At 37.2% G+C, this 19,508-nt stretch overlaps 2 protein-coding genes across 2 annotated transcripts; one reads left to right on the plus strand and one right to left on the minus strand.

The window, feature by feature from the left end:
* Nucleotides 1-209: 209 nt before the first annotated feature.
* On the plus strand, nucleotides 210-2,821 carry LOC117321073 (chlorophyllase-2, chloroplastic-like). Its single transcript, XM_033875553.1, has 4 exons — nucleotides 210-337; nucleotides 1,514-1,693; nucleotides 1,844-1,886; nucleotides 2,197-2,821. Exons 1-4 carry the CDS (start codon nucleotides 224-226, stop codon nucleotides 2,400-2,402), a joined length of 543 nt encoding a protein of 180 aa, XP_033731444.1. The 5' UTR covers nucleotides 210-223; the 3' UTR covers nucleotides 2,403-2,821.
* A 2,654-nt stretch (nucleotides 2,822-5,475) lies between these two features.
* LOC117321074 (arylsulfatase B-like) lies at nucleotides 5,476-18,450 on the minus strand. The gene is made up of 13 exons (XM_033875554.1): nucleotides 18,358-18,450; nucleotides 18,026-18,077; nucleotides 17,121-17,224; nucleotides 14,960-15,066; nucleotides 14,574-14,638; nucleotides 13,951-14,052; nucleotides 13,695-13,758; nucleotides 13,106-13,203; nucleotides 10,704-10,840; nucleotides 10,012-10,076; nucleotides 7,900-8,026; nucleotides 7,171-7,325; nucleotides 5,476-6,488 (listed from the first exon to the last, which is right to left on the minus strand). The coding sequence occupies exons 1-13, from the start codon at nucleotides 18,435-18,437 to the stop codon at nucleotides 6,316-6,318; spliced, it is 1,329 nt and encodes a 442-aa protein (XP_033731445.1). The 5' UTR covers nucleotides 18,438-18,450; the 3' UTR covers nucleotides 5,476-6,315.
* Between the last annotated feature and the right edge of the window lie 1,058 nt (nucleotides 18,451-19,508).

Below are 19,508 nucleotides of genomic sequence, written 5' to 3' on the forward strand. Positions count from 1 at the left end.
GGAATTATTGCCCTGGTTGAGGAAGAATAATCCATGTAATCAATCTATTCCAATAAGGAATATAAGCTTCGGCTCATTTTCAAGATTGTATGCAAAATAAGGTAGAGTTATTGGTGCTGCCAATCATGCTTACACCAATGTACTCATAAATGCTATTTCAACGCTATCATCTCTTTCATTACAATCTTACTGTGATATTTTAATAATTCAGCTGCAGTCCTACATGCGGAACCAGACGCTCTCGACAATAGCATGGGACAAGTTAGCTCTGGTTTGTCACTCGGCTGGATGTTATGACACCCTCAGACTTATCCTCGGAAACCGTACGATGTACTCGGTAATAAACTCTCGTGAATGATAACTGTAACACCAAAGAGTCTGTTTATATAAATATTAGCCCCTACTTATATATTTGTGTTGATACAGTTACTGTAGGGGCTAATGTTTTGTTTCTATCAATGATAACTGTTTAAGATTGCAGACACCTGTGATAACACGCACAATCTGCACTCATACGTCCGGTATTAAAGGGGCATTCCTTCGTTTTAATTAGTGTAGGTCGTCAAAAATAAACTTACTGGAAACTATGTATTTTTACGACCCGAAGTATCACTCATTACCGCAAAGACATATGGTATTTGTATACAATACGCATTTTCCCTTTACATTTCGGCGTTAATTTCATTACTTGAAGGACAGACACTCATGCAGTCGTTCGGACACACATTTCATCAATAGAAATAGTGCCTGTTATTGATGTCCGAACGAAGGAATGCCACTTTAACACCTCCTCTAGTGAGTACGTGTATCACTGCAAATGATCTCATCAGGAGACAGCATATAGGTCAGTTTCTAAATTTCTGTGTACCATATCTATTACCTGGATGTGTATAAAGTGTTAAAAGTTGGTAGTTTCACGACCGTAATCTTATCACAATTCCTAGGAATGAGAGTATATGAATTCAATAACATTCAAACGTTGTTATCTCCAACTGATAGCTCGAAGACCATGCGTAACTCAAAGGGAAAGTAAATCAATTGTGACTGTAAAATTATATATGAAATAATCTGGATTGCCCATTTTTTATGGCTCAGCAGACTTGGTGATAACAAAGTTCGAATGTATGATTATGTATGTTTGAAATTTACTTTTTATCATCTCATAGACTGGCCACCAGACCCTAAGCTCTTTTTGTTAAGAATTGTCAAATTAAATTCTAATACTAGATTATCTGCCCCTAGTTTCAAACTCTAGAATCAGACATATCCTGGGGACCAAAATCATGAAGCTCAATTTTATTTATAATTTTGATATTCTAAAGACAGGAAGCCAGTCTTACTGAAACACATTAGGCTAAAATTCCAAAGTAAATATCAATTTCTCCTAAAGTGCATTGCGGTTCCCTTCATGAAGGAAACAGCATTACACTCTGTTAGAGATTGAGTAAATATCTGGGAATTCCAACGGTTTATGTAGGTTTCATTTTATCCTATAATACGTGTTTTTTTCTAGGCCTCAGTTTTCCTGGAACCTTATAGCAATAATGTTAAGACAAAGATGGGCTTTCAAATGCCTGCATTGATGTATGGGACCCAGCTATCGGAGGAAGGACACCCATGTGCAATTAAAGGCTTTGACTGGAACCAGTTTTACGACGTCTGGCAATGCCCGAAAATCAAACTAGAAGCTAGTGTACGTATGGTCCAGCTATAACCGCGCAACACTCCTATATTTACAGTAATCATACGAGAAAGTCTGGCGTGTATTGTTGCTTCGGGGTGATATTTCGGCAGAGCGAAGATAAACAGGATAATAGTTTTCTCATTTTGTTTTTAATTTTAGGGATTTGGACACTGTGATATTCTCGACCCTGAGGCGTGGGAAGGTGAGTTATTACAACTATTCAAATCAAAGCAAACATTAATCAGTCTTGCTGATAAATCCCTAGAGAAATTCCCAAAAAACCCTGTGAAGTTGACCCCCCCCCCCCCCCCCCCCCCTTTCCACGAATTTAAAGTTCAGATGTGGACGTTTTTATCAATTCATAGTAGTTTGTAGATAGTTCGATAAAAGGTTCGACTCGTAATGAATGCGAAGCTGTATGTAAGATGATCAAACGACTAAAGTATCAATTTTATCTTTTCCATATTTCTATTCCAAATTTTTACAGAATATTTTCTCATTTCTTGCTACAGCATGCCACCTTACCCATTTCTGCAAGACGACAAATAACACACGACTATCCGAATATCGGCAGTTCGTCCAGGGCGCTGTCTCCAGTTTCCTGATAACTACTCTACAGGGGCGTACTGACGCCTTGTCTTACATATCGGACGTTCGCAAAATTCCATTACCTGTTATGGATACGAAGGCTGAATTCAATTGTTCAACGATTCATTAGAAGTATCGGGTAAAACATATTGCAAGTGCAGAACGTTTGTGTATATATCGGCATTCATATCTTTTAATCTGTGAAGCATACAGTCTTCGTTCATATTGTCTCTGACTCCTCGAGCTCGAGCGTCCTATTAACAGCCAGGGTCATTTCAGGATGTGTCTGGTTCTTGGATGAAGCACGGCAAAATCGAGGGCTTTGTTAGTTACAGACAGAAACCAATAAATATTTAATATTGAAAAGTCAACATGAAACCAACGATGGTCAGTCTGAAACGGTCAACATGTTATATAAGAGCCCGTGTTTCTTTTTAAAGGGCTGCTACAGGTAAATTATTGTTATGACTCATACATGCTTCCTGCTGAAGATCTCATAAAGAATAAAATTCGGGCCAATTTTTGTTGGCCAGTAACAAAATTCAAAAAGCGATCACCATATCTTTCCGGCCGGTTTCAAGATTTAATATACAACTATAGATTCTTGTGTGAACTCAAACATATGTCTTTCTTACCAGGCACTGGTTTTAACATTTGACCTTTAAGTCAAGATCACAATGACCCATGATCCAATAACAAATACAAAAAAAAAAAAAAAAAAAAAAGATTGTCTACAGACGAGGCACTGATGTCGGGGGTAAAACATCAGTTCCTCTAGTCTTCGTCCCGGTTAGATAAAAATGACCACTGGTTAGCTGTTTTGTTTTCCAGTAAATCTCAATATTCAATATGCACAGCTAGAAACTAAGAGGAGCTCACATTTGGGCAATACAGACACACAATCAGTACTCAATTCTAGTATAACTCGCCCTTAACTTTGTTGCAGGGGTATAATTTAAAGAGTTACAATAAGTCATTGGGTTACCTAGGAATTATCGAAAATCCATCCTTTGAATTAGTCCTCATCTTTGTATCTACATGTGGGTCTTCAAAGATTAGTGTATGTAAGCCTTACCTTAGGACATGGCACTCGTGCCTCTGATACAGCCAAATCGTAGAACTCGCACATCGTACTGTCGGGAAAAATCAGCACACAAAGGTGACATTGGCACATAGGAACTACTATCCTCCACCTCATCTAAATATACAACTGTATTTTGTCCCTCTTTTAAGAAGGCATCTCAAGCGATTCAAATCCTCTTGTTTTTCAACATTGACCAATACATAAGAAAAGTTGAGATTGTCTATAACCACAATGTCGCTGAGGAAATACTGTAAAGTACCATAACAGGAGATAATAGTTGAAAGAATATTGAAATAACCGAACTACAATAGTACTATACACATATCCGATAATTAACCAAGTTTGTAGGCGAGGACAATGAAAATCAATTTATAGAGTTAGAGTGACATCAATTTATACTAGCTGCTAGCATTTATGTTTTTGATTTATATATTATATAAATATCCATCCAGTACTTTTCAAGAAATAACGATAAAACTCATTTGTCAACATCCATGGTGACCACATGTCGAGCATTTTTGTTTTCCTGATCACACTTAAAATTAAATGGGGACAACTAAGGAACAAGGGGAAGCTACTTGTGAAATTTGAGAAAAAATCCTCAAGCACTTTTCAGGAAATAGCTGTAACTTTTTTTTGTCAAAATCAAAGATGGATGCTTGTCGGCAAATCAGACTCACAGCTAAATGGGAACAACTTGGTACAAAGAGGAACCTATATGTGAAGTTTTGAGAAATATCCCCTCAGTACTTTTCAAGAAAAACAACAATGATTTTTTGTGCATGGACGACAGACCACAGACGTAGGGTGATTCGAATAGCCTACTATCTGATGAAGGTGGGCTAATAAATATGGCGGCTATCTTGAATTTCGGACACTCAAAAAATAAGAACACTTGGTCAGGACAATCTTCATTTCAGGCAGGTTTGAGTTGAATCCCACTTTTGAAAAAAGAAGTTTAAAAGCGAAATTCGGGGAAACGATGATTGTGCACAGAAAGGATGGTTATGGCCTAAAGGATACAACAAATCATAGATGTTCGATACTGTATATAAATATATAACAGACTATCCTTGTTTTTAATGCTAATTACTGTTTGTTAGGGGCGTAGCACAACTTAATTGTTTCCTGTTAATAAACCTATGTCAGCTAGCATGCATTCGCAATGTAGAATGTAGTCCGTTTACTATGTATTTTGTCTGTTGCTAACGACCATATAGGTTTTAATTCAATTCTTTACAAATAAAAATACTTAAAAACATATATTTTTTTTTTATCTCAGAAGTAAACACAGAAAAAAGCATTCTAATAGGCCACATTCATATAGTTATTGTTATATCTGACCCTAACCCTATCCACCTAATCTCCATCGTAGCAAAATGTCTGTTAGTTTGTCCCATGACCCCGATTGATATAGAAGATACATGAGGGAGTAAGCTGTGGATGACAACATACATATATCGAGATATTACACGAGTTTCCATATCGGTAGATTGAGTGATATCAATTTTGTATGAGACTGAAACGAGTGCAATATACATTCGTCTAAGCAGCATTTTATCAAACTGAATATGAAACCTCAGTATCAATCTATATTTCCCTTCCTGTCTCTTCTATCGTCTTGGTGGACGTCACGTTTCGTGTGACGTAATAAAATTAGAACGACACCATCAAAACATTCGTTAGGCATGCTAACATAAACAATACCAATACGTAATTGGTTAAATAACATTGATAACAGGGTAACTGTGAAATTCTGTTCAAAATGACTCTTTGAATGCTAGTCAACTTATTGTTTAAGCATCATCTCTTGACTTATTTGTATGACGGATGTCGTTGATGAAGACGCTTACCTTCCGAAACATATGGTCTTATTGTTTTTGTTCGATGTTCTCCATGTGATTATATGTTTGTTTCATATGTTGCCCCCATTTTTATAGATTTTATGTTAGAAATATGGTTTGCTCTCTTTCTGTCTTTTGCTTGTGAACTACCAGTCAAGGTAGGTTCCGCTGATACTTTATGTCTCGGGCGTACTAATTTTCTTATTATCATCTTCTAGCGAAATACCTAACAGCATCAGTCGATGCTTTACCATACGGAGATTATTAACAGTTAGCTAATGAAGAAAATCCTTGGTGTTTAACAACGTGTTCAATGATGGAAAACAGTCGCTAGTATATACATTGTATATCCAGCTGGTCAAAAGGAAACACCCATGTCAAGTATCTAATTTTCAACACATGTATTTTCAAGTTGCAATACTAATATGGCTTAGTACAAAAATGAAACACAGAGTTACTCAAGACCCATTTATTTCAAGTTTTACTCTGTGTTTATTCATAAAACATTCAAAGACATATATTCAATGTATACAAAGAATCAGTACAAAATCTCATCAACACAAATCAATCTAAGACGAAAGTTAGTCACAGACCCGTATATTACAAGTTATGCTGTGTTTAACTATTCATCAAATACAATGTTGCTTTATAGTTGCTTAGTATTGCTAAAACAACTACTGTTATGATGATCACAGACAGGGCTAATGATCTTATATTACATTATCAGAATGTTATCTGATGAATTCGCCCGTGTTATATTGTTACACTTGTGTAATATTCTCTAGAACGATTTTCATTGGGTACGCCTTATATAAATCGACTGTGACGTCAAAATATGGAACATGGCTCGACGTTATGTGTGAAAAATATCCATTTCATATGAGATTTTTATGAAACTTTTATGAAAATATATACACCTGATTCATAAAATCTCATATAAAATGAAAACTCATCTAAGATCCTAAATACAGAATATCAAAACGTCCGATTTCACTTTGATATAGCGTGATACCTTTACTTCATTGATCAATATTGAACCAAAAATCAGATTTAATCAGAAAGGATATGAATAGTATGTGATAACCAATCCTAAGCCATATTACGAACTTTATATGTCAGCACCAGCCTGGTGTCCATGCCCCACCGTGGAGTTTTGGGTTGCTGAAGGGATTCGGGAGGGGGTAGTTCGCGGGTACCATTGTGTCATGATAAGTTTTCAGTCGAGCGGCTAGCTTATTGACAATGTCCGGGTTATTTGACGACAGGTCATTGTGTTCTGTCGGATCGTCTGTGAAAATAATAAAAAAAAAATAAATAAAAAATACGTCCTTTATCAAAATTAGAATGGGCGAAAAAACAAGGACGCATAAAATATCACACAATATTATCAAGTTGAAGGACAAATTGGAAATCCTTCATTATTCCTTTCGAGCGATGACGTCATCATACTTGTGATGTCAGGATTTATGTAAAGGTGATTGCCAATTAGATCAAGCTAAAGCGGGTTTGTTTAGACAAAACTACAGTAGAGTTATATTTTCATTGATTAATATGTTAGTTTAGATGATATTTGATCGCCTATTAGTTATTGTCTTTTAATAATAAAAAATACAGTGTTATCATTTTCGCACATATTTAACAATTAACTCCATAATGAGGTAATCATCTCTTTATCTCCGGATTGTTACAAGGAAAACTAGCTCTACATTCTATTCGGTACTAACCTTTTAAATTGTACAGTTGATACCTGGTACCATGGCAGCTGTGTTGCAGGCCATTTAAAACTGTCAAAATGGATTATTGTGTCAGGAACCCAATTATTTATGATGAAAATATTCCGACAATATTTCATAATAGACTATACCTATTACACACAGACAGCTCCAGAGAAAACTGTCACGTAGTATTACTATCTATCTCCACTTTAATTGGAATGCTTTCTGAAAGAATAATATTTTACTAGTGCTAACCTTTCAGATTATACAACTGGTACCGACTGACTTGGTCCTGTTCAAATTGTTCAATGTCAAGTTTGGTTATGTTGTAGTCCTTCTCCACCGACTGTGGTTTGTACCAGTCCGGATAAAGTCCGGGGTATCCGTCGATTAGTTTATAATCCCCAACTCTAAAATAATGATAAATCCGTAACATGTACAATAATCAATTTCTGTTCCTAGCAGTAGTAAACTCTCTCTCTCTTGGGATCCATCAGGTGACCGATGAATTAGGAAATCATTTAAGTATTGAACTGCCATGATACGATTGAATCAAATGACAAAACATTACATGCAAACATCATATTGGTATGCAAAGCTCGTAAATATATCGAGAGTTGACTTTTGTTATGAGTTAAAATGAACGAAGATTTGGGTTATACAATATAACTGCAACAAATTGGTTTTCAATGTGTTTATCTCATACAGTTGTGAATATGACGTTTAGAACTGAATATTTACATTTGGATGGCATACCACTATATACATGTAACCTAACCAGTGTATGGGATTATAACCGACTCCCAAATCCACTCTATACGTCTTCCATTGTTTTAATGCATAACACAATGTTTTGTCGGATATGCATGTAGAATGGATACTGCAAACCAGATTTCCCGCTATATATTCTTTTAGTTATTTTTGATGGAAAAAATCTTCATCTAACTGACAAAAAATCTAAATATGTCACGTGTCATTTCCCACCTTATTGCGGCATGTCCTTCTTCATATGGAAATAAGTCATCGATGTTATAGACTAGCTCCGTCCTCGGGGAGGATGACAGCTGGCTTAACGCAGGCCACATGTTAACTCCGTCCCCCTTATATCCCGCTAGGAATAAAATATAGTTACTGTAAATCATTTAATAGTGTGAATTAGATACTAACAGGTTATTAGGTTTCAAGGTAGGTATATCTTAGAATAAGTCATTCGCAGTTTCAGAACCTTTTTTCTGACGCATGTAACTAGAATGCATCTTTTATCTTTATATATATTCATAAAAGAAAAGATTGTTCGGATAATTTTGAGAAATACATTAGGTATGGAAATTTACGAAAGCAAATTATTGATAGAATGTAAATAATACCAATAATTGCAATACCGCCTTTACTTGTTTATTCTTCAGAAGTTCAGAGTAAGCTCAAACGAAAAAGTATAAACTTTATACAAACCCCTTAAAAATATCGCTTATACGATATATACTGAAACGAAAAAGAAACGCAACATGGAAAATTGTGATTAATTTTGTATTAAATATACATATCTGTATAAAAATCGCGGAAATAAACATGCACCCTGCCTAACACCCATACCAATCTTCAAAATCACCCAAGTGTGACTAGAGACCTATGCACTTCCGGTGCGGTAAAAACATCAAAAACCGTGCCTGTACAAACATATGCGTTCTTTTTTCATTCAAACCAGTATCAATTCATCACTAACATTGAGCCACATCATCGCCAATACTTTTGCAAACAATAATTCCTTTTACAATTATGCCACGGTTATCAAAGGTTGATAGAGGACGTGCTATAGCGATGCTTCTGGCAGGGAACACGCAACTTCACGTCGCTCGACAATTCAGAGTTCACAAATCGACTATTAGTCGATTAGTTTCACGTCTTAACGCAACAGGAAGAGTCGATGACCAGCCGAGATCAGGACGTCCACGCGTAACGTCGCGACGTCAAGACCGGGTTCTTAGGTTGGCACACCTGCGTAACAGGAGATTAACGGCCGCTGAAACGGCAAGGAATACGATTGGTAATCATAACCGTCGAATTCATCCCCAAACAGTGATCAACAGACTGCGTGAGGCTAATTTGCGTGCAAGGCGACAGTACGTTGGTTTACCACTAACACCGCAACGTCGAGCACGTCGTATGCAATGGGCAACGGCACATATGCCCAGACGTTTTCCTATGAGACGTTGGAGGTCTATGCTATTCACCGATGAATCTCGATTCACGTTATTTCGAGCAGATGGCCGTCAACGTGTGTACCGGCGTCGAGGCGAACGTTTTGCTGACGCCTGTGTTTTGGAACACGACCGATTTGGGGGTGGATCAGTTATGGTTTGGGCGGGAATCTCCCATGGTTTGAAGACGCCTTTGGTGATAGTCAATGGGAATTTAACGGCCGTACGCTATCGGGATGAGATCCTTAGGCCCCATGTTGTGCCGTTTGTTAGGCAGCATCATCTAACCTTTCAGCAAGATAACGCGAGACCACACGTTGCAAGAGTCTGTAGAGACTTTCTTGCGACACAGAACATTGTTCCTATAGATTGGCCTCCATATAGCCCCGACCTGTCCCCAATCGAGCATTTGTGGGATGAATTAGACAGAAGAATTCGAAATCGCCGTAACCCCCCAAATACCCTCCCTCAGTTAGCAAATGCACTCGTCCAAGAATGGAATAACATTCCAATACGGAAAGTCAATGCCCTGATGAACTCAATGCAACAAAGAATTAGAGATGTGATAACTGTTCGAGGAGGACACACACGATATTAGGGCACGGTTTCAAAACTGCTGCCATTTCAACTTGGATTCACGTAGGGTACTACCAATCATGACCTTCTAGCAAAGTGACCTGTTCTTAAAAATCTCTAAACATTTAAAGGATGTTACATCAATATTCAATATTAACTATTACATATGAAATTTAAACATAATGCTCACAAGTATTATTTTATTAAACCTACAATTTGAAGTTGCGTTTCTTTTTCGTTTCAGTATATATAGTAACCGTCCTATAACAAAAGAATATTTAGGATACCATGATTTCGATTATGGAAATACCGAACTACTCACCAGGGGGAGACTCCCCGCCGCCTACCGACACCAGTGTAGGTAGCCAATCAACTGCGTGCATTAAACTGCGATAAATTTATAAAAGGATTTGATTGGTTAAAGGAAATCGGATTGTATGTAGGATTATAAATGTGTGCGATAATGTTTTTTTCTCGACAATTTCACAAATGATCCTTTGATCAAGACATTCATATACAATTTAGTTTCATACGAATATGTGATTACCAGAGTAACAAAAATGCAATATATAGGTACCCCCTAACTAAGGAAATACATACTATAACAAGACATTCATAGTGGACGTTTGTCTGGATGCCCTCGACATAATACTATTTTGCTTTTCCCGTAGTTTCCTGCTTGCACACAGGAGCTTTACTGTATTTACATCGATATAATATCTATCGGCTCTTGTTATATATAACTATTAAAATTGATATCTCTATAGACGTCACTTCTTGTCGAGTTGTGTCAAGATGAATAAACTCGGAGCGATGTCCGATGTGATGTTTAATGCATAATAAGTAAGAAATTCTACTGATAGTTCTTCCAGTGGGAACAAAGAAGCAACATTAGATGAAAGTGGCAAAATTTAATGCAAAATTTAAGGCAAACTAATTAAATAATGTTTTGATGTCCATTTTTACATCAATTTTAGAAATTTCGCATTTAAATTAAAAGACCATAGTACCTACCCATCGAACCGCCTGCCAGTTACGTTCAATCCTGGTCCCCTAACAAAGCCAGCAGCTCTAGTACCGCCCTCGTATATGGTAAACTTAGCTCCCCTTAGTGGATAGTTGTTCCCATAGTATAAAGGCCATCCACCATTCTGGTAATAACATTTCTTTCGAATTTATAATAGTAAACCAAATTTATTAAAAACATCACAACACCAGTTATAATGGAAGCGTTACACGTTAGAACATTGACAATTCTCCATTTTTACATACAAGTTGCAGTATCATAAATTACTTTATCTGGCTATGGTCTTTTATATTGAAATGTCTTAAAACTGCATACTCCTAAATAACCTAAAATCCTAGTTACACACATGTAATTAATGGTAATCCAAAATGCTCATTCACGCTCTCCTAACATCACATTCCTGTACTGAAATTCGCTAAAAACTCGAAATCTGAAAATGTAGTTGCACATGTAAGTAATGTTCTTTGTTCGACTCTTTTTTAGTCATCGTTGTTTTGTAATGTCTAAATTACAAGCAAATACAACAAAGAATACAGATAGGATAAAGAAACCGTAATTCAAACTCCAAATCGATTCAAGGAGGGCAAAACATAAACAAAAACATAGATTCAGAGAATAGCAACAAGTGTTCCGGAAGCGTAAGCGTCTTCTGCTTCATCAAAGACATCCGCCATACAAATCTAGGTCACAACGACACCGCCATACAAATCTGGATCAAATCGACGACAACCGCAATACAAATCTGGACCAAATCGACGACACCCGCCATACAAATCTAGACCAAATCGACGACACCCGCCATAAAAATATGGACCAAATCGACGACACCCGCCATACAAATCTGGACCAAATCGACGACACCCGCCATACAAATCTAGACCAAATCGACGACACCCGCCATAAAAATATGGACCAAATCGACGACACCCGCCATACAAATCTGGACCAAATCAACGACACCCGACATACAAATGAGGACAAAATCCAGGTTAAATCACAATCTCAAATGAGATCGGTAACAACGGAACCACTAGGCATCAAACACGTCCGACTTCATATCGCAACAGGGAAATAAAATAATTCTAAATCCAAAAGAGATCATGATGTCGACCTTTTAACTCTACCATGGTGTTCATCAAACTGTGTATCTCTAAACATTTTGTTGTTGATTTCTCCTTTGGCAGGCATTTGACTGGGACATGTAGATACCGTGGTAGGTAAGGGATGAAGGGATGTTGCTATCTAGAAATGGAAATTTAACAACTGGGAAATTGAACTTATCTTGCTTATCATACAGCTAAATTGTAAGCTTCCCTGATGGGTACGTTGTAAGTAAAGATCGAGGTAAGCGGCTGATGGTAAAGTAAAGATCGAGGTAAGCGGCTGATGGTGAAGTAACGATCGAGGTAAGCGGCTGATGTTTAGCCTTAGTCTTATGTTGAACAGGATATATCCGATCGATATGGTCAATTAAGATTTTGCTATTTGAATATAAATCACATCGTCAATATAAATAAATGTTGAATTGAAGGATGCTGCAGGATTTCTGTTACCTGTTGTAGGCTCTTAGATATAAGCAGCTTCTTATGAAAATATAAACAAGTCAGCCAACAGAGCGGTACAGTTTGTTCCCATGGATATGGTCACAGGGGCTTGGCACGATTTTCCAAATGATGGTCCATATATATATGTATTATAGTGTCTGACACTATAATACATATATATATGGACCATCATTTGGAAAATCGTGCCAAGCCCCTGTGGATATGGTAATCGTCTGTCACCAATCTCAACAAATCATGTTCAAGATTTATCTTCGGTGTATGTTCCTTGTTGTTGGTTTAACGAAATAGGGTCCCCGTATAGTTCACAACTATGCAATTTTATCGTCTTGAAAAGAATGCTCTCAATACAAGAGAACAGAGATTACAATCTTAAAAGGTTAAAACATAATCAAAAGACCTTTCAATTTCTTTAAATCTACATTTTAATTCGCATTTAAATAGCATCCCAATAGGACTGAAGCCCCGAACTTCGAATGGTAGTTAGAAATATTAATGTGTAAATGCTTGATACCTTTTATTCGGAATGCTTAAACATTTGAATATAAAAGTACCCTTGATCTAAAATAACAACTGAAAGCAAATATTCAATGGAATGTGAATAATAAATAGGGATAGAAAGACCGTCGAAATAGAAGAAAGTCAATTAACCCTACACACTACTCAATACCTTCTAGTAACTGTATTCATTCACGACTGCGTCACATTGTTATATAGGTCAAAAAAGTTCATATCGCCGTCACTATATTTGTTTTAAAATGTTATCTATACCAAGCTTAAGTTGATAAACAAGCATGATATCGATATAATAGGTAACAAAGACTTACGTCAGCAGTAAACACAAAGAGCGTATCGTCCTTCATCCCTTTCTGTGCTAACTTGTCCGTAAGGTTCCCTACAGCTTCGTCCAGCGCGCTCACCATGCCTTTATACAGCGAGAAAAATTCTTAATACAGAAGTGTAAATATGCTGGAAAGGTGATAATTATGTATTTTACACTATTTAAATAATGTTTGTACATGTAACAAGCATTTTCATTAAAAAATATTATTCAATCAATAACGTAAAAATGTCTTCGTTATTTGCAACGTCGCTTTTAATTGACTGATGTATAATTGAGAGTGTGTACAGTAGATAAAATTATAACGATTATCATAAATATATGATATGCTATGTAGTGACAAGTTACTCTGGTTTTATTCATTTCTTGGCATACATATAGTAGCTCGGTGTACTATATTTGTTAGTTTATTTTATAGCTAAAATTGCTATTCATCTGCGTGTGACTTTTGTTCAAACCTTTATATTATTATGTAGAACCAATCTAGTGTTCTATGTCGATTTCATTCTACGCTCTTCCCAAAAGTAACGCACGTACAATTATCCATCAATGTCGCATAGATATATATAACGCACCTGAAAATTTACGCCTCCCTTCATTCTGAATATTGGGATACATATCTTCATATTTCTTTGGAACCTGTATTTTAGTGATGAAACATACATTATTTTAAAACGTATAACCTTTTATTGAAACAAGGTGTTACAGAAAATATAATATACGTTGTAGTTGTCATTATAAATATTGGTTACATGCATGTCGATTATCAAACTGCATTATGTGATAAATGTACATGTATGCTCAAACACGTAAATCATTAAGAATAAATACCTCTATTGGATCGTGGACATTCTGAAAAGCCATATATAAAAATAAAGGTTCGCTCGCGTTGTGATTTATGATAATGTCTGCAGCTGCCTGGTCGTAAGAATACTGCAATAGAGAGAATAAAAATCTTAATAATAAAATATATCTGTCGTGACGTATTTTAAGGAAGAGGAATTTACATATCATATCCTTAAAAAAATAATCGTTTTCTCGAAAGTGATTCCAACAAACATTGTTGAAATATCTTTTTCGGTAAATATCTTCAATATTTCATTCAGAAGGAATTGTCTGAAACAGGCCTCTATATTTCCAAAAATATAAATGATTCAGGATTTTTTTTTTTTTTTAATCGCACTGTCATATAAGTTAATACATATAACGACATGTGACACAGCTGTAGATACAAAATTTAAAAAACTGTAGAAGTTTTAATCCAATACAATTTAATTCCAAAAACGTTTTATAAACTCGTCTCGAACTTTTAATTTCTGCTCGTCAAGGCTCACAAATTCAAAGGCTCGTTTGATCTCATATGAAATGAAAACTCCTTTAAGATCCTTATACAGTTTGTGTTATTGTATATACCGAGACAAATACTATCACACTGTAAGGTACTTAATACTCACTAAAGAATAGGTTCCGTTAAATTCGGTAGCAAGACGTTCATTTTGCCTTAAATCATATCCACCCTCTGAAAGACATACATATATATAAATGTATAGCTATTAATTTATCAATAACGGTGTATACATTAACTTTTAAGCTTAAAGTTTGAAGACTTCTTTATACATTATTATAAAACTGGATGTTTTCATGCTGTGTGAAATCCAGGGTACATGTTTATCAAAACTTTTCTTAGTGTTAATTATGAGGAAATTACTATTTTTCGTTTTTAAGATGTGACAATGTTTAAATGACAAAATGAATATCATACATTTAGTCAATTTATCAAACGATTTGCATTCAGATATATGTTTTGGATATTTTAATTCAGATATATTTCATTACGTACTCCAATCGTGAGTATAATAGTCTTCCTGGGCATTGTAATACCCAAAAAAGGAGTCGAACCCGCGATGTGTCGGTGTACATTCCCACTTACAGAACCCTAGATGCCACCTGGAAAGTAATGTCATAGGATACATATGAATATATGTCGTGGATACATACATTTAATTGCATTATAACCGCTTACCAAAATTTCGACAGAAATTTGTGATTTTGATTGATATGTTGTGAGCCTCATATTGAAGGATTTGAATTTTGCCGGACATTCATCTTTCAACACAATCCCCTTCAGTATCAGGGCCTCAGTGCCACTTTTATAAATCTCTTTTTCTTGGCTGTTCAGAAAGTCACCCACTGCATGTTAGGTTTAGGGTTAGGGTGCCTGAAATACATGTAGCTGTTTTCAGTTTTGGAAAATAGATGAAAGTCTGATGGAGCGAGACCAGGTGAATAAAGCAGATGCTCAATCAATTTAAAGCCACAATCGTGAATGGCAGCCATGGCAATGACAGACTTGTGAACAGGAGCATTGTCCTGATGGAATAACACACCTTTAGTGAGCTTTCCGCGGCGCTCAAGTTTAATATTTCCCCGTAACTGCCTCAGAAGTGAAGCATAGTATGTGCCATTGATTTTTTGTCCCTTTTGGAGATAATCTATCAGCAGAATACCCTCTGCATCCCAGAAAACCGAGGCCATAACTTTCCCAGCTGATGGAACAGTCTGTGCCTTCTTTGGCGGCGGAGAGCCAGGGTGCTTCCATTGTTTCGATTGTTGTTTGGCCTCTGGGGTAAAAGAATGGACCCAGTTTTATCCATAGTGACAAATCGCTGAAAGTTGGCAGGTTCTTCCACAAAAAGGTTAAGATTAGTACGCGATATAAGGTGCGCCTGGTATGCTTCTGATCAACTGTCAGAAGTCTTGGTACTCATCGGACCGAAAGCTTTCTCATTGCAAAATCCTCGGTCAGAATGGAATATACTCTTTCCCCTGAAATGCCAACTCTAATGGCTAGATATCTTTTTATGACTTGTCTGTCAGTCATAGCAACTTTATTGACCATTTCTGGGGTTGCAACATTAGAATGCTCTGTCGGCCGCGCTTGATGCCCACCACCCACCTTTTCACTGTAGCATATGAAGGGACATCTTTCCCTAGTGTTGCTGCCATATCATTATGGATATCCCTAGGTGCGAACCCTTTTTATGCAAACATTAGATCACTGCTCTTTCACCGATTTTGTCCATTTTGCAAAATCCGCTTGTCTTGTTTATTTCAGAGTACTACCTCGTCGATATAAACTAACCAAATGAGACCAGTCCTTAGGTACACGGCCCTATAGTCAGAGAATAAACAATTTCAGAATAGTAGGACTTAAAGAACATCCCTAAGTACTTCCTTCAATACGAGGCTCACAACATATCAATCATCCTTCGTACATGTACCTCATTTTGACTGCGTATACGGTAATATGCCCATAGTTCGCAACGAACATATCTTATCGAACGCCATTGGATATGTTCGTTGCCTACCACGGGCATACTACCGTATACGCAGTCAAATAGAGGTACAACATTAAATATTTAATATGATTATTATGTATATAGATTTTCATATGAAGGTGAGTGTAGTCACAGAAGCGCCAATCCGTAACTGGTTGAGTTATACGAAAATCTCTTCAAAAACATATTTACCAACAACAAGAAAATGAATCATTATAATTATTTACATAGGTACTTAGCACGAAACAAGATGGTCCTTTTTAATGTGTTATTATTGTGGAATTTCATTCAATATATAGTATGAAATATCAGGAGCACATGAGTATGTGATTTTTGCCCCATCCCCCCCCCCCCCCCCCCCCCCCCCCCCCTTAAAAAACCCAACATAACTTCAACAAAAAATAAATAGTGAATTGGTGATGCCATCACAATATGCTTGAAACAATGTAATGAAGTCTTCCTGGAAGACAGTGCTATGCAACGATCACAAGATTACAAATGCGAAAGTCAGTTGGGTTCATTTCTGTAGGAAAAAATAATACTTTTTTTTTTGCGTAATAACGCGAAACTAACGCGTTATATCGGTAAAGAAAAAATGTAATTTTTTCTATAATAATGAATCCAATTATATACAAAAAACAATTGAAGGTACACTAGACATACTTGCCGACCATATGTGTCGCATAACCTAGATCTTTCAAGTATTTGGGAAGGAACTGCATGTCTAGAGGAGAACACACTGGCTGTTCTGGCATAATCACACGGTGCTGGGAACAAAATATTATAAACCAGTCAGATGTATATCCGCATTGGAGGTGGACTGTTTCTGTTTCATTTAACATTTAATATCAATACACCCATAAAGGAACATTGAATAATATATCAACGTCGTGGTGGCAGAGTGGCGCGGCGGCGATTTAGGCGATCGTAGTCGTGGTTGTGGTAGAGGCGGCGGTTTGATGGCGCGGCATCGGCAAAGGCGACCATAGACGTGCTGGCGGAGGCGACGGCTTGGGGCGCGATGGTGGGAAATTAAAGGCGACCGTAGACTTTGAGGCATAGGCGGCGGTTTGGTGGCGTGATGGCAGTAAAAGCGACCGTGTACGTGGCGGTAAAGGCGATCGTGGACTTGGTGGTGGAGGCGGCGGTTTGGTGGCGCGGTGGTAAAGGCGGCGGTTTGGTGGCGCGTTGGTAGAGGCGGCGGTTTGGTGGCGCGGTGGTAGAGGCCATCGATGACGTGGTGACATATACCAGGTGGTGTTGACAGTGATACGTGGCAGTGTGGTGATAGCCGAGGTAAGGGGAATTACGATGTAGTTTCAGATGCCTAGCAGTGATAGTGATAATGAAGGTGGTGTGTTAATGGTGGTGACAGGTAATGGTGGTTTGTTTTTTGGGGATTTAACATGATTGCAACACCCATGCTGGGTCATTTGAAGAAAGTTCCTTCTGGTATTAATCGACATTCATTGCAATGAAAGTTAATCCTTTATCATATATTAGAATTTGCCAAAGTATGTTGTTTGCTATAATTCCATGCAACCCAATTCAGATATGGATTAGCATACCTGCAGTCCTGCGTGGAATGGGTAATACCCGGTCATAAAGGAATGACGAGATCTGTAACAAGTTTTAAACTCACTATTAGGTGTTATAATTTGACAAAATATTTCGCTTAACACAAATTTCTTTCAAATTTCAAACGTCAATTTGCTAAGCCATTAAGGCTTTCGAGAAAACATTACCATAAACATACAAAAAATATATAGACAAAGACAGTTGGCTGTCCATTTCAAAACTGCTGACGTATATTAATATAATATAATATATAATTTTTAACTTTCTCTTTAGAGTGGTGAGGGATCCACTGTCCGTGGTACTGGAGTAAAGCTACACGTACGGGCTACAAAGTGGCTGGACATAGGACTGGTTCAGTATCACACCTTCTCCCGCCATTTTGTCTAGATGAGGCGTTTTCATATCGGGATTATTGAATCCAATATCATTCCACCCTGTGAAATAAAACAAACTGTACATTCTCGCGTTTCAGGGTAATGATAGTTATGTAACACCTTATACCAATCTAAAATAATGATAATTATAAGAAAACCTTTATTAGAATTTCCTCCGTTGTTACGGAGTCACAAAAGGGAGGATCTTAATCTTACCCAGATCATCAGCCACAATGAAGACAATATGGGGTGGTTTAGCCTGCACGGACAAAAGTATTCCCAGATGGATCAGACAAAGAGAGAGGAGCCCCGCCATCCTCGTGTAAGCTGTAATGGTTGACAGAGAACATATACCCTTTATCAATATAATCTGATAAAGAAATACCCTATCAATAGCTACATCATAGTAGGCCAATATGATTACATTATTGACATTGACAGCTAGAGAGTGTCATCCTCGGTCCCAGGTGAACATCGTACTGTCGCTAATTAAAGGATAGTGCATGCGATTTTCACCTTGGGGCCGAGAATGGAGAATGCCGACATTTAAACTGTTAGCTATAACTCGAACTCTATCAAAGCCAGGTAAAATATCAAAAGAAAAACCAAAACCCTTAAAAAATGATATCAGACCAGTAGTTCCAACAGGGTGAGCGTCTCCCGTATCACAGGCGACTCTCGGTACATGTATGTAAATCTAGGTCAAGTCCAGACTTGTGAAACGATACCCAGGTAAGGTCATGTTCTCCAGACGTGTAATTATGTTGCGCACAGCATGATTCCAAAGATATGATTAACTTTCGAAGGGTGTTCAGAGAGTTTTGGATTGGGTTAGGTGTTGTGTGGATTATGGTAATATTATGACTTTCCCATGTGGATTATGGTAATATTATGACTTTCCCATGATCTTTTATATTCAACAGAGTAGCATTACATTGGAAACTCAAATCTTCAACCTTCGGATTAACAACACATAGTACATACGACACATTGTGGTAATAATTATACAACATAGTAACACAATCACCGGCCATGGGTGAAAATTGCATGACTCATGCCACGACCGACCCTTGGACTTACGATCTACGGCACTTTCACC

The sequence above is a fragment of the Pecten maximus genome, unplaced genomic scaffold, assembly GCF_902652985.1.
Source record: "Pecten maximus unplaced genomic scaffold, xPecMax1.1, whole genome shotgun sequence".
Lineage (NCBI taxonomy): Eukaryota > Metazoa > Mollusca > Bivalvia > Pectinida > Pectinidae > Pecten > Pecten maximus.